The 13,971-nt window shown below is 42.5% G+C and overlaps 1 protein-coding gene across 3 annotated transcripts in view; it reads right to left on the bottom strand.

Annotated features, from left to right (window-relative positions):
- LOC135394213 (transmembrane and coiled-coil domains protein 2-like) overlaps positions 1-13,971 on the bottom strand; it is a 31,940-nt gene that overhangs the window by 14,447 nt on the left and 3,522 nt on the right. Inside the window, exons 1-4 of one of the 3 annotated variants that reach the window (XM_064624823.1) lie at positions 11,695-11,951; positions 10,807-10,899; positions 10,161-10,317; positions 4,651-4,864 (exon numbers count right to left, since the gene is read on the bottom strand). In XM_064624823.1, coding sequence (XP_064480893.1) covers positions 4,651-4,864; positions 10,161-10,310 — 364 coding nt within the window. In that variant the 5' untranslated portion in view covers positions 10,311-10,317; positions 10,807-10,899; positions 11,695-11,951. Of the gene's footprint in view, positions 1-4,650; positions 4,865-10,160; positions 10,318-10,806; positions 10,900-11,694; positions 11,952-13,971 lie in introns of those variants that run through there. The other 2 variants (XM_064624825.1, XM_064624824.1) reach the window with 2 other exon arrangements.

Below are 13,971 nucleotides of genomic sequence, written 5' to 3'. Positions count from 1 at the left end.
TCTTGACCTCGTCATTTGTGGATAGGCGGATCGTACGCAACTGGGGAACTTCCTCAAGAGTCAAACTTGCTAGCACCAACAACGGCAGCTTTTTTATTTAGTTGAGACACTCTACGATCCCTAATACGTGTCGTGAGCCAAATGTTCCACTAACACTTTCAGTCACGAGCCCTTGAGTGATATAGAGGATATGTTTGCAAAGAAAAAGTTGGAATTTGTAGCTTGCTTATCAGACAGTTTGCCCTACACGCGCTTGCTCGCGCACCTTCTCCTGTCCCTTCTCCCAGCTAGGTGCGAAAGCCGAGGTCCCTCTCCCACAGCGGAAGCTGGATGTGGTGGCAGTACAATGCAGCCTTGGCCAGCAGACGACAAAGAGCCAAATTTATGTCCAGTTCACTGCGGAAACTTGAGTGCCTTGACACGAAACTTCAATTGAATGGTGATCAGGATCAACATTTGCACTGCTGGACACCATTCTGAAACTGAAAATTTTCTTCGACGACGTTATACCAACCATTTTCATGCTCGTCCCATAGGGCTCAATGTATTTGTTTGCAAGGAAGCAAAGAATTGTGTAAATTCAACCGTGTGCAGAAGATGAATTAAAAAGGTGTCAATACATACATGGTCTCTTCCATTATTTTATGCGCAGAGCTGGCTACCTAAGAGCCGTAATTTGCGAGATGAACTGGACACTGTGATACCAGTAGAGATTACATTGGGGTGATCCCGCCTTAAACGAATTCTCACTTGGCCTGCACTTTACAGAAGCACCCACACAGCAGCTATCAAAATTCCCAGTGGATCTACTTTATCCCATCATGTGCAGAAACATTCTGTAACAACAAACTCCCTCGATTAAATTTTGTGACTTTGTGATCTGCCCGGGCTAACCAGTAGTGTATTTGATGTCACTTTTCATAAATATTGCTCTTGCTACTGACCGAAAGTCACCAGTCTTGCGACGAAAGCCAACCAGATCACACTTCGCTGTCCATAACTGAAATAATTCAACTTGTTTCAAATTTGACAACCAATTGTACAAATAAACAGATGGATGCCCTATGGGATGGCGTTGTTTCAGCAGCTAACTCAATTATCAGGTATGCTCAAGTTTTTAATAGCAATGACACTACTGTTAGATTTCATAAATTCTATGTGGATGTTGTTAGTTTCAAAATGCTGTCATTTCAGTTCGTACTCAGCTTAATAGCCTTCACCCTAGCACACAGTTTACGATAGGAAAGGAGGACAGCTCCCATTTCTGGTGGTAACCTTAATGTCTCAAGGAAACATTAATACCTTTGTTTAGAGTAAACAATTTGATTAGTTTTAGATATGTATTCACATCTAATGTATTAGCGTGGAACCTTTCCTGAACTTGTACGGTACCAGACATTTGTGCAGCCTTTATTCCCAAAAGTGTCTCCAGTACACCACCAGTTAAACTTATCCGGAGGAGAGTTGACAAAAACCACAGATGGGAGCAAATTTTTTTCGGAGGGAAGAGTAATGTGCTGGTCTGCATTGCTGGATGTTCTCTCTGGGCCCTGTTGCTTCATGTGCCATGTTTGGAATACGGTGGCTGCCCGACAAAACTATTGCACCATCAAATGTCCAAATCTATTTCTGTTTCCAATGTTTTGAACTATTTCTCAAAAAAAACAGCTCAACCTTTTCTCATATGTCAGTATTTCAGCTTGAGCATGCTTGTTTTTCCCATCTCCCGAAAACTGGAGACAGTGTACAACAGAGCCAGATGTTTTGGACTGTTTTGTGAACAGTCGCGCCAGCTTTGCAGCTGACATGCACCAAACACGTTCCAACAGTTAATTTTTTTATACGAGCAATAAAAGTAGCAAAAGTTGTGCCCTATGTCAAGTAGAAAATGTGCCAGGTACGGACGATGACTGTATTGCTTTTGGCAGTCTAGACTAACAACGGCTGCTGTGATCGCGCGGTTAACATACCCTTGAAGGTCAACTGATACGACGGTGTAGCTACGCCCACAGAGGTGATAACGATGCGCGAGACACTGTATTCATGTGATTTTGTAACAGTCTGCTTTCTCGAATAAACGTCTGTCAACACGCTGTGCCACAGTTATTACATAGACTAGCACGACTTGGATGTTTACTGCCTCAGCATCAACATTGCCAGAAAGAGCGTCAACGAAATGTCCGAGCGGTTTGACAGTAGCACTGTGGCTCGGTAGGCTTTAACAGAAGACCTGTACGATGACAATCCTCCTTGATGTAACTTTCGATATGTGCACTGATGTTGACACCTGCATTGAATTTTGCGCTGAATTAACAGGTAATGAAATCATTTGTCAAGTTCTTGGTTTGCCACCCAAAGGCTAGGAAGGCGACAACAGTGATGGTAAAAGTACTGTAGCTCCCTATCAACTCTGGCGACACTGTACTGAATTGGGCCTGCTCCCGTAGACTCTTCATCATTATGATCTACTGTGATGGAGGTGCTTGCTTGCAAACGCTCCACCCACCGTTCGAATAGGATTGAAGCCGGTTGTTACACGCTCAGTCAGGAGCTCATAGTGGGGTAGCTGCTCGTGCATGGCAAGTGGAGCTGGGATGAAGCGTGGGGCATCTCCACAGTGCACTGCAAGTTTCTCTGACCCCTGAGCACACACAGTTGGGTCTCGATATTTAGATACGATATCTAGAGTATGCAAAGCAAAGGAAAGCAAACATCTGTTGACAGCATTGCCAGGAAACCACTTTGTTGGGGATACACTCTTTAGGATGTCTCATAACCAGGGTTGGTTACCGAAAATATTATTGTTTCCAGTTCCGTTTCCGGTAACTGAAAAACTCTGCGTTTTGCTTCCGTTTCTGGACAATTTTTGGTAGCGGTTTCTGTTTCAGTTTCTTTTTAAGAGTTTCGTTTCCGTTTCCGATGTAATTTCGGTACTGGTTTCTGTTTCTCATCCGGAACTCATACTGTCTGGTTTTGGCTTTTTCATGTCAGATATTCTAGCTACATAATGGATGGAGAAGAACAGCCACACCAAACACAAACACTAACACTTTAATGCAAAGTTCGTCACGAATCTTATACACCGCAAGTAGATCCCTCTCTATGTTGCGGAAATACATGCCTTTAAGTTTCAAATGTCTCCACTCATGCGCAAATAACACGTCATCCAAAACTTTCGCATCCATCTTGCTGCGCAGTGGGTTCAACACGAAAGAAAGTCCCGACAATAAACGAATGAATGAATGATGACTGGAAGAATAGTGCGGATATATGTAATTTTCATATTAATGTGAAAACACTGAGGGAAACGTCCTGCGAATTTGGTTTCCATTAACGTTACCACTTTTGAATTTCGTTTCCGTTTTGGTTTCTGGTAGTGGAAACTAAAACAATTTTGTTTCAGTTTCCATTTTCGTTTCCTGTTGAATTTCGGTAATTACAGTTTCTCGTTTCCGTTTCTGGTAGCCAACCCTGCTCATAACTGTGAAAAGAGCCCCCCTCCTGGCAACATTGTACGCAATCCACATGATCGCGTTTCTCCACTGCGTTTCTATGCAGAATTTTGAAGTAATTTCTACAGCTTTTAAATCTAGTCAAACCTATTACATAACATAATATCCCAAGGACCCTGTGCACCTTGTGAATCAATTGGGGGTTGTCTACAAGCCTCTATGTGATCCATGGAGATCACAGCCCCATCTCAGGTTGTGTTCTTCATGGACCTTATCCACCAGCTGACCTGCATCTATGTCATCCTCTGCAGAGATATGTGATGCCTGCTATACAGGAGAAATTGGAAGATGCTCACAAGAATCAATCAGCACCAGCTACAGATAACAAAACCACTGGCTGAAAATTGTCATATGGAATTCGTTGAACATGTACGTAAAGCAGGACATCCCGTCAATTTTGAAAACGTAAAAGCTTTGCATTCAACATGAATGTGCGTGAATATTCCTGAGATGCTGAATGACAAAGGACGATGCTGACAAGAACATCATCCCTTACCCTGTGTGTTCTCTCATCATGTTGCCCTACCAACACTCATCTTCTTGCACTTGTGAAATACTGGCACGCCAAGGTTAGTGAATGCAACACGGGGCCAAATCCTTAGGATTTAAAAGGATTTAATTTTTTGTTTGGTTTTTGACAGGCCCTGGAAAGTATTTCATGCAGCATATGCTGGTGATGATGCTTGCATAGGCATTGAAATGTCCAACTTCTAATTTTGTTTTCTTGTGTTAATGTCAAGTCAGCGCCTGTGTTATCAATACCAGCTTTAATGGAATGTGGTGCAAAGGTGCTTCAGCTGAGAGATACATAATACATCTTCATTCTTGCAACAAATCTGCACGTTCAGTGGAATTCTGCTTGCACTACTGCACGTTGCAGTCTCAACCAACAATTTCGTGACCACTCGTATATTGCAAGACTTATGTAACGATTGGATTTCACACTCCTGTCAATATCATCACAAACTTCGTCTGACTGTATAATTTTTGTGAAACTGATCCAAAATAAAAGTTCTGGAGAACACGTCCACGTGAAGGTTGATGGGTGCGAGCACAATATTTTTTCTAAAATATCTTGTGCTTTTTCCTGACAATTTCAAAAATGTGTGACAACATTCCAGGGGTTTGCCTTCCTTACCATCCCGTGCAGTTTGCTCGGCTTTGATAAGCCCTCGAGTGCGAGCAATCTTCTGGTTGATATGCTCAATGGCTGTCCGCGTTCTCTGCGGATCAGGCGTGTGGGACAGCAAATGATCCGTCTCGTCGCCAAAGTCACTTCCATTGGCCAAGAGGAACGTGCTGGAAAGACCTCCTCCTGGGCTTACGGCCGACATGTGATCCTGCAAAGAAGTCTGTCGTCCTTTCAACCACAGTACACGACAAAGTCATAAAATAGACGTACCGTAATTTCACGCGTATTAGCCACGGCTTATCCGCGATTTTTTTTCCCCACGGGCGCTCTGCGGCTTATCTGGTGACTTTTTTCCCTGGTATTTTCCCCATGCGCCGGTTTTAACGAAAGGGCCGAGAGTGTGTCTGGAACAGCACTGCCCTGCTGATGCACGAACAGTGCGTAACGGGGACGGGTCCACATTCGACTAGATTAATCCACCTGGTGCTTTCCCCCAGCAGCTTTAACGAAAGTGGTGACACTAATTCGCGTCTTCTGGAAGACCACTGACCCATCAATCCACGAAAAACGCCCAACAAGGGCACAATCCGGTCTTGGTAGAACTCTAGAACTGACCTCCTTTGTTGTACACTATGCCGATCCCGGAGTATGGACCACAGGGTTTATGGCCTTCAAATGGTCTCCGTTGTTGCACAAATCGGTCGTCTCATATTGCCTCCGGGTTATCTGCGAGTGCGGCTTATCTGACAGAGAAATTTCAAAATGTTCCTAAAAATGCGTCCTGCGGCTTATCTGCGGTGCGGCTTATATGCGTGAAATTACGGTACGTTAAAAATTACCGCAACGTAAGAATGCTGAACAAGGTTAGAATCTGGGCAGGTTGACTATTCATTTTAACATCCATAAAATCCCAGTGCTGGGTAAAAAAGGCAAAAAGGACAGTACGAGTTACAACACAAAACAACTGCCCTGAAGTGCCAACCAAAGGTTTATTCTAGAGCTGCGCGAATATGCGGAATTTCGAATATGAAACGAATATCTGATGCTATTCGCAACTTATTTTCAGTATTCGAAATTTACGAATATTTTCGAATAGTACTGAAGCGAGGTGCCGTTATCGTCATCGCCTATATGCAAGTGGGCTTCGCCTCATTACATCCAGGGGTAAGGTGAAGCCCACTTCACATTACTGCCATTGCTCCTTTTTGGAGGGCGGCTTCATTCTGGAAGTCGGCTTCACCTCATTACTCTCGAGCGTTAGGTGAAGCAAGCTTTACACTGCTTACAATATTCCGTCACATAAACAAAATACAGGAACCGACACTGAAGATTTTTGTTTCAGTTTCATTTATACAAGCATTCGCGTGGAGGTCCACGCTTCTTCAGGTCGCTCACCTCTTCAGGTCAGAGTAGCTCTGTCACTAAAGCCTACAAATTTTGTGAGCTCATGGTCAAATCTGGGCATTGCAAGTTCCAGTAAATATATGTTCAACTTTGAGAGTTATGTTCAGTAACAGATGGAAGTATGTGCGGCTTCTAAAAAAAGTACAGAAAATTCACGATGTAAACATAGAAACTAGGGGATGCACACAAAGCAGGCTGCATGGAACATGTTAACGAACTCTCAATGCAGTTCATCCCACTGATGCAGTCTACCATACATAACACAGAGGGGCCCTTTTCTCACGATATGTTATGCTGGTGGAAAAGGCTCACATGATGGCAATTGATGTTCTGAGGCTGGCACACAGAATGGACAAATACATACAAAGCCTCATATATATTTAGAACAAAAATTTTCAGACTTCACGGAGTTAGATGCAAACATAGACGTAAATGACCTTTGGATATTCTTTCGTAATAGCATTGAGCACTGCTTATCGAAATTCATTCCCCCGAGACGTAAGAGGGCTAATAGGGAGTCACCCTGGATAACGAGAAGCATCATTCAGTTGAAGTGTCGAATAGCAATTGCATATTGAATAGCTAACTAGCACTGGGAACGGGACAGAGAGAGGAGACGACAGGACAGGTGCTAGACTTCCAACAAAAGAATTTATTGGCAACATACCGCCTTTAAATATGACACTCAAAAAGTTAATGTGTCATCCACACACTCGTCATCCTTTTTCTTGTCCCACGTTTTTAGGAATTTGACTTCATTATCAAACAGAGTGATAGAAGCCTGACTCACACACTGTTGCTCATTTTTCCTTATTTCAAATGCCTCTATTATTTCTCTGGTACGCTGATCACAAGAACGACCTTTTATCCTCGTCTCCGGGAATCTTGGAGAACAGCCACACGTGTTACAATGCACTGACAAGTGACCGGACGGGGTACCCCTCAGGGTTGCAGCATGCTCCCTTAGCCTAATGTTTAAACATCGCCCCGTCTGGCCGATGTATGATTTACCGCAGGTCAGCGGTATCTCATAGACCACATTTGCCTTACATGGAACAAACTTCTTTTGATGTTTTATGTCACAATGACCGACATTCCTTCTATGGCAAGTCATATTACACAATTTCCCTAATTTTTCTGGAGCAGAGAGTGCCACAGGAATAGAATGCCTATTTGCAAGTTTCTTTAAATTATGGGACAATTTATGCATATAAGGAATGACAACCGGTACCCCTACAGGTCTGTTCTTCGCCGGAGCCTTCCCTCCCATGATGGTCTTTAGCAACGTCTCACTGACACTGAATATGAGTTCACATGGATACCCAGCATTTCGCGCTCAATCAATCTGTGAATCATATGCCTCTTTTACACGGTGGAAGCAGGACTTGCGCAAGGCACTATTTAAGCAGTTACTCAAGACAGCTCTTTTTACAATCTTTGAATGAGATGAGTGGAATGGTACTAGCCCTTTCTTGCTTCTGGGAGCATAACACCAACATACATGTTGGCCCTCAAGGTGTATCCGGATATCAATCCGTGTATCCTCTCTCTGTCCCGTTCCCAGTGCTAGTTCGTCATGCAAGATCAACACCAACACGCCCTGTTTTTCGCCTTGATGTCGAATAGCTAGATTGCGAAAACATAAACCTGTTGACAAACCAAAGGTCTCGCAATTGTGTTACCAGTTAAAGACAGAGCTTGGTGAAGCCAAGGATAGATTTCACGACGTCACCCTAACAGCGTTCATAGAGGATTCTCCAAGTAAGTTTTGGAATTACTTAAAAAGGGAAAATCAGTGTATAGGTAATATAATACACAATGGAAAGTCCATATCTGAGAAGACGAGCATCGCTGACGAATGTAACTCTTATTTTCAAAGTGTCTTTAATCGTGATGTTGGCCGATGCAGCCAAGATCTAACTGCGAAGGTCGATGTAGTAATGGATGAGTTAATAGTTTCCCGCGAGGGCGTCTTGAATTTATTATTAAACTTGGATACAAAGAAGGCTGTAAAACCGGATCACATACCTAATGCTTTTCTTAAAAGGTACGCTGAATGGATGTCTTACTTTCTTACACCCATACTTAAAAACTGGAGTGGTCCCCGATGACTGGCTGGTTGCATGTGTTATCCCACTGCACAAAACCGAATCCAGGGCTGATCTTACAAATTATCGTCCCATATCTTTGACCAGCATTTGTTGTAAAATACTGGAGCACTTGGTATATAAACACGCGTCCGCTTTTCTTGAAAAACACCAACTGATTTATAAACATCAACGTGGGTTTCATAAAAAACGATCCACTGTCACACAACTTGTGGAGACAGTTCATGATCTCTGTGGCACTATAAATCGTAAGGGACAAACTGATGTTATATCTATTGACCTACAAAAAGCGTTTGACAAGGTTCAGCACAGCAAACTCTTGAAAAAATTACGTTGCTACGGGTTTAGTGAAACTTTACTGCATTGGTTGTACTTGTATTTGAGCAAGCGTACCCAATATGTGAATGTTGATTCCCACTTCTCTAGCGTTCTTTCAGTTTATTAAGGGGTACCACAGGGGTCAGTGCTAGGCCCATTATTATTTTTGTTATATGTAAACGATATGGCTGATTGTATTTTAGAACCTATCCAACTGAAGCTATTTGCTGACGATTGTTTAATTTATTGTCCAGTTGAAACCAAAAGTGATCAGGAAAAGCTCAATGCTGCCTTCCTATCCATCGTCAGTTGGTGTAATACTTGGGACATGAATATTAATTTTAGTAAAAGTTCCTATTGCCATATTACTTTAAATCAAAGTTCACATATCTCGTTTCGGTATGGGACCCCAGAAACTTGTTTAAATGAAGTGTTCGCGTTTAAGTATTTGGGGGTAACAATTACAAGTAGAATGGACTGGGGAAGTCACATTGACGCTATTTGTTCATCTGCATTGCGCAAGTTATCTATGTTAAAGTGAAAGCTCTCTAACTCGTCTTCTAATGTTAAATTATTGGCATACAAGTCAATACTTAGACCGTCGTTAGAATATGCCAGCAACCTGTGGGACCCACACACAAAAAAAGCACATTGATAAATTAGAAAGCGTACAAAATAAGGCGTTAAGATTTATATTTTCTGCATACAGTAGGCTTACATCCGTAACTCAGTTGAGAAATCGTGCAAACCTCGATACCCTCGAGAAACGTAGGAAACTAAATCGACCTAAAATGTTTTACGCGGTTTATACTGGTCAGCTGGGAGTTGAAGCTACTCGCTATATGTCTCCAAAGCTACAAGAAAGGCTGTTACGGTCAGTTCATCAGCATACATTAAAGCTATATCAGAGTAGAGTAGACGTATTCAAGTTCTCTTTCTTTGTGAGAACGCTGGAGGAGTGGAACCGGTTGCCAGTTCCTTTGCTTAGTGATGTATGTAACGATACTGTGTTTACTCAGCTGTTAGAAAGTGTTGTGTAGCATGTGGAAATATCGGGAAGAATTGTGTGTATAGATGTTTAAAGCGTTTTCTTGATGTACTGATATGTTATCTGTGTGTGCTTTGTTGCATAATTGAACATGTGGCTCTCCTGTAATGGCCCGGTAGGACCCACAATATTAATTTTAAAAAATAAGAATAATAATATGTCTAAGAAATTAATGATGAAAGAAGGAAGGCACTGAAAAGGATAGCCAGCTGCCCTACAGCTGGCTTCCTTCTTTCATCATTAAGGCTCACATGTTTGGAGCAGAACATCATCTTATGAGCACAACACCACAAAACATTTAACCATGAGGTACTATTAAAAATACTCGAATTAGGCCTTTTCCGATTACTTGAATGTGATTCGCAGTGTAAGCGAAATATTCAGAAACTGTTCGCAATAGAAATTTTACTATTCGCACAGCTATAGTTTTGGGGGAGTCAGGGACGCCTCTCACCATATCCCCTCCTGTATGTTTCACGCCAACATTATAGAGACAAAACTGCGCAAAGGGCTAGTACAACAGAGCAAAGGATATGAGGCAAAACAAATACTGCAGAAAAACAGCACCTATGAAGTAGAACACTTAACAAAATGCATTGAATGTTGCTCTGATGTTTTGTCACTCTGAAAGAGCTTACCGCAGGTGTGCCGTCAAGTTCGCCGTCGTCGCCATCCAGGGATCCCGCCGATGAATTGTGTGGTCTAGGTGTTCCCTGAAGGGAAGGGAGAGAGAGGGCCGACCCATCTGGGGCCCGCTGTGAGAGGTGGGGGCTTTTCTTGCGCTTCATCCCCAAACTACGAAAAGAATGACACAAACAGGTTTTTGATATAAACGCGCAGCAATAGACTGCATAAAATATCGGCTACCAAAGGCTATTGGCTACCGGCTACGAGCAGGGTACTGGGTTTTCAGAGTTTTAAATTTTCAAAAAAATTCCGGGTTTATTGCGGTTCCTTTTTCAAATACAGTTAATATCCAAAACTGAGAGAGAGGCCAATCTGTGAAATGACGTAAGAAGTATCAGAAGCTGCCTTGAGGAGAAAAACACTTACTGCGTCAAAAACAGCCTGTATCATAATCACCTGGCAATATGAACATCTGGAAACCCAGTCATTCTCTGACATAGACAAAAGGCTGCCCCACTTTGCTGTTTGCATTGCAACAGCTAGCTGTCCCCCAACCTTGAGGAGGGCAGAGAAAAAGGGAAACGCAAGCCATTTCCCAAGTAGACGACCTAAGAAATGACCTCAAAATGCCCTCATGGTTGTCACTAAATACGATACCTGATTCGGTGACTCCACTGTCCTCTAGGTAGGGACTGAGTTCAGACGCATTACTTGATGCGTTGCAGTCAGACAAGGTAAGCAGGGCTTGTACTGCAAGAATGACTGTGTGTGAAAAGTATGACTTAATCTGAAAGATCGCCGACAAGCGATGATGGACTATACCAGTAACTAAAGTATGAAGTAGGCAAGTCAAGTAGCTGCAAACTATGGCATAATAATTGGGTTTACATGCAAGTTGAAACAAACCTTTTTCCTGGCCAATATACATTATTGTCAGTGCTAGCCTCAAATGCATGCACACTAGAATAAAAAATGTTTCCTGCAGATGAGCAATCCTGCAGCTTGACGTGCTCTCTCCTGTGACATCGCACACTGCAACACAAGAGTGCGGCAGTTGTCACGGGAACAATATCGGAATGAGAAGAGGAATCTTGTATTATAATGGTCTCGGGTGTTTGCCATTGGATCCTCTTATACGCATCCCCATTCTCAGTTATATTACATCAAGGTACTGTACATAAGCTAGAACAAAAACTTTGACCCATGGGTGCTAATTACTATTGATGCACACACAAATAAGGCATAAGATGCACAATGAAATCGTTGACATTCAGAGTGAGTGCGTGACGTTGAGAACTGCTAACTTGATAATAACACCGCTCAAATCGAAGGGGTTACATAACATTAAAATCGGTCTAAACAGCGAGAAATTAGCCGAGGCAGGCTACAAACATGATACTCGGTCCTTGCAATGATCGTAATGCACAACATCACACCCGGAAAAAAGACAACGCAAGTTGTCCAGGACACTGTGAGGACACAAAAAACTAAAGGAACCGTCACGTAAAGACGATGACTGACGGAGACAGACAGGTTAAAACTTACCGGAATAAATCTCGGCAAACGTTGCAAGTAAATGTTGTTGACAAAACGGCCAATATAAGCCCCACACCTAGCGAGAAATGAGACACCCGGGTTGTCTATGAATGGGGGACCTTTCGTATTCGTGGAAGTGGCATAAAGAATTTCAGCGTGAGTAGAATAGATAGCTGTAGATAACAAAGAAGAGATAGCGTGAACGTTTTGCGCATCAACCTCCCTTGTACGACGTCGGCGAAACACGCCGCGCTTATATGTTGTATCATTGTATCAGCTATGTCCCATCAAGGAAGCCGAAGTGTCATCGGCATAGAGGTGTGCAGAGGTGCAGAGCACTGATCTCTATCTATCTATAAAGGCTGGATGGCGCATGGGAGAGGGGCTCGCGGGGGAGAGGCGTGCATTCGGGCCGCCATGTTGGGAGGCCCTAAAGCGCAGTGTGCGCCCATAGAAAACAATGAGAGGCAACGGAGATTGTGAGTATTTATAGCGCTGCAGGCGTTGATCGTTGCTTGTCATCACACAATTTTGTAAGGTGCCAGTATACTGATGCATCCTAACAGTGTTTCACAGGTGTCCTGCCGTTCGATTCTTAATTACGTTATGTTTTGCATTCCGAAACTAGACCGTCACAGCAGTGCAGCGCTGGGGATTGTACTACAGTACGTTTCCCAGCCAATATTTCAACAAGAAACGATGTGAGGTTAACAACCACCATGTATGTAATATCCCGTGCTGCGTTCTGTACAAAAATTGTTCCATAAAGAACGGTCCGGGAAAGGATATACTCGCATGGCAGAAAGAGATCGTTCTGTAGAATCACAGCCGTTGTTTTAGCCGTGTATCGGTTTCGTATGATTTATATCAAGCACCGCCGCAGAAAGTGTCTTTTAGTGAGCGACTGCGGTGCTTTGCCTCGCAAATATGGACACACCGAAGCAGCCCAAATACGTTGTGAGCGTGATCTAATTGCTTCACGCAATTAGAACATGCTCGTTAGGACAGTTAATCAGGTAGTGATGTAAGCTTAATCAATGAAGTTACTTAAAAGTGGTAACACCTTCTTGAGACGCAAGATTTACCTCTTTTTGAAGTGCAGCCCTTCTATGTTTGTTTCTTCCTTCATTTGTTCTGATTATTTGCAGGCGCGGTTGTGCCAAACTGAATGTCCTCCTGGAGTACTCACATGCTTTTGCTGAATACAACTGCAGCGTGAGCAAAGCTGCTTAGGAACGGGGGCCTGCTATCCAGTGCTGACTTTGTCATGCTTGTTATGTGGAGCACATTCGAAAAAATGCAGCTGCACATCTGAAACTCCAATGAGTATCATCGTCATCTAAAAGAGAGCGTCGTAGCACCGTTGTGAGACCAGACACGCTTTCTGAATATCTTCTATGGCACCTTCCGCAGTTTGCACAATTTTGTTCAGCATCGAAGTCTCTCATAGGAACCACTTTGCATTAACTGTGACTCCCATCTTACATTTTGATGTGCAAGGGCCTTCTTGCACTACACACGTATGGTCTGCAACAGGATAATTGCAGCAGGACGATTTGGAGCTTGAAACAGTTGTGATTTTGTCATTTTGGCCCTCGTGTACCCCGTCTGTGAAACGTAAACAAAAAAAATCTAACACTATATGCTTTTGTAAAGAAGGTCACTGATGATGAGTAAAGAGAATATACGAGTTCAAGTTTATTCAATATTTTATATCATTCATTATACTATTCAACATTTTATGTCAAGTTCATACAACATCAAGTTTATTCAAGTTCAAGATTTATTTCTTGCACTTATGCGTTTCAGGATACAATGAACGTGCAGGGAGGTCACAAAAGACTACATTTATTGTTTTATGACCTTGCTACAATGACAATATATATTTTAGGAATGACAATGGACAGGTACTCTCTCTAAATTTGTAGCACTCAATTTTAGGTTAGAATGAGCAATGAATCGCAACTTCCCTCCTGGTATTTTCTTATATATGATGAATTTTGAATTTAATGTGATCAAATATGTGTTAATATAATAGTATATATAAGAATATAATACGTGATAAATGAATGTGATCAACAGTAGATGTAAACAACACCAGTAGCCAGAGAAGTGCATTCTCAAGAAATAATTTTCTTCTTATAGCATATATGTGCATGCCCTATTAACTGAAACAATTATCACGGTTTTAATTTCTGAGAGTGTACTGTAGAGACGGCTTAGATCTACAACAGTTAATACAAGGTATTATATATACTGTGAATACGTTTAAAAATCCCATGTGAC

This window comes from Ornithodoros turicata, chromosome 5 (assembly GCF_037126465.1).
Source record: "Ornithodoros turicata isolate Travis chromosome 5, ASM3712646v1, whole genome shotgun sequence".
Taxonomy (NCBI): domain Eukaryota; kingdom Metazoa; phylum Arthropoda; class Arachnida; order Ixodida; family Argasidae; genus Ornithodoros; species Ornithodoros turicata.
This window is presented reverse-complemented; position numbering and strand designations above follow the sequence as displayed.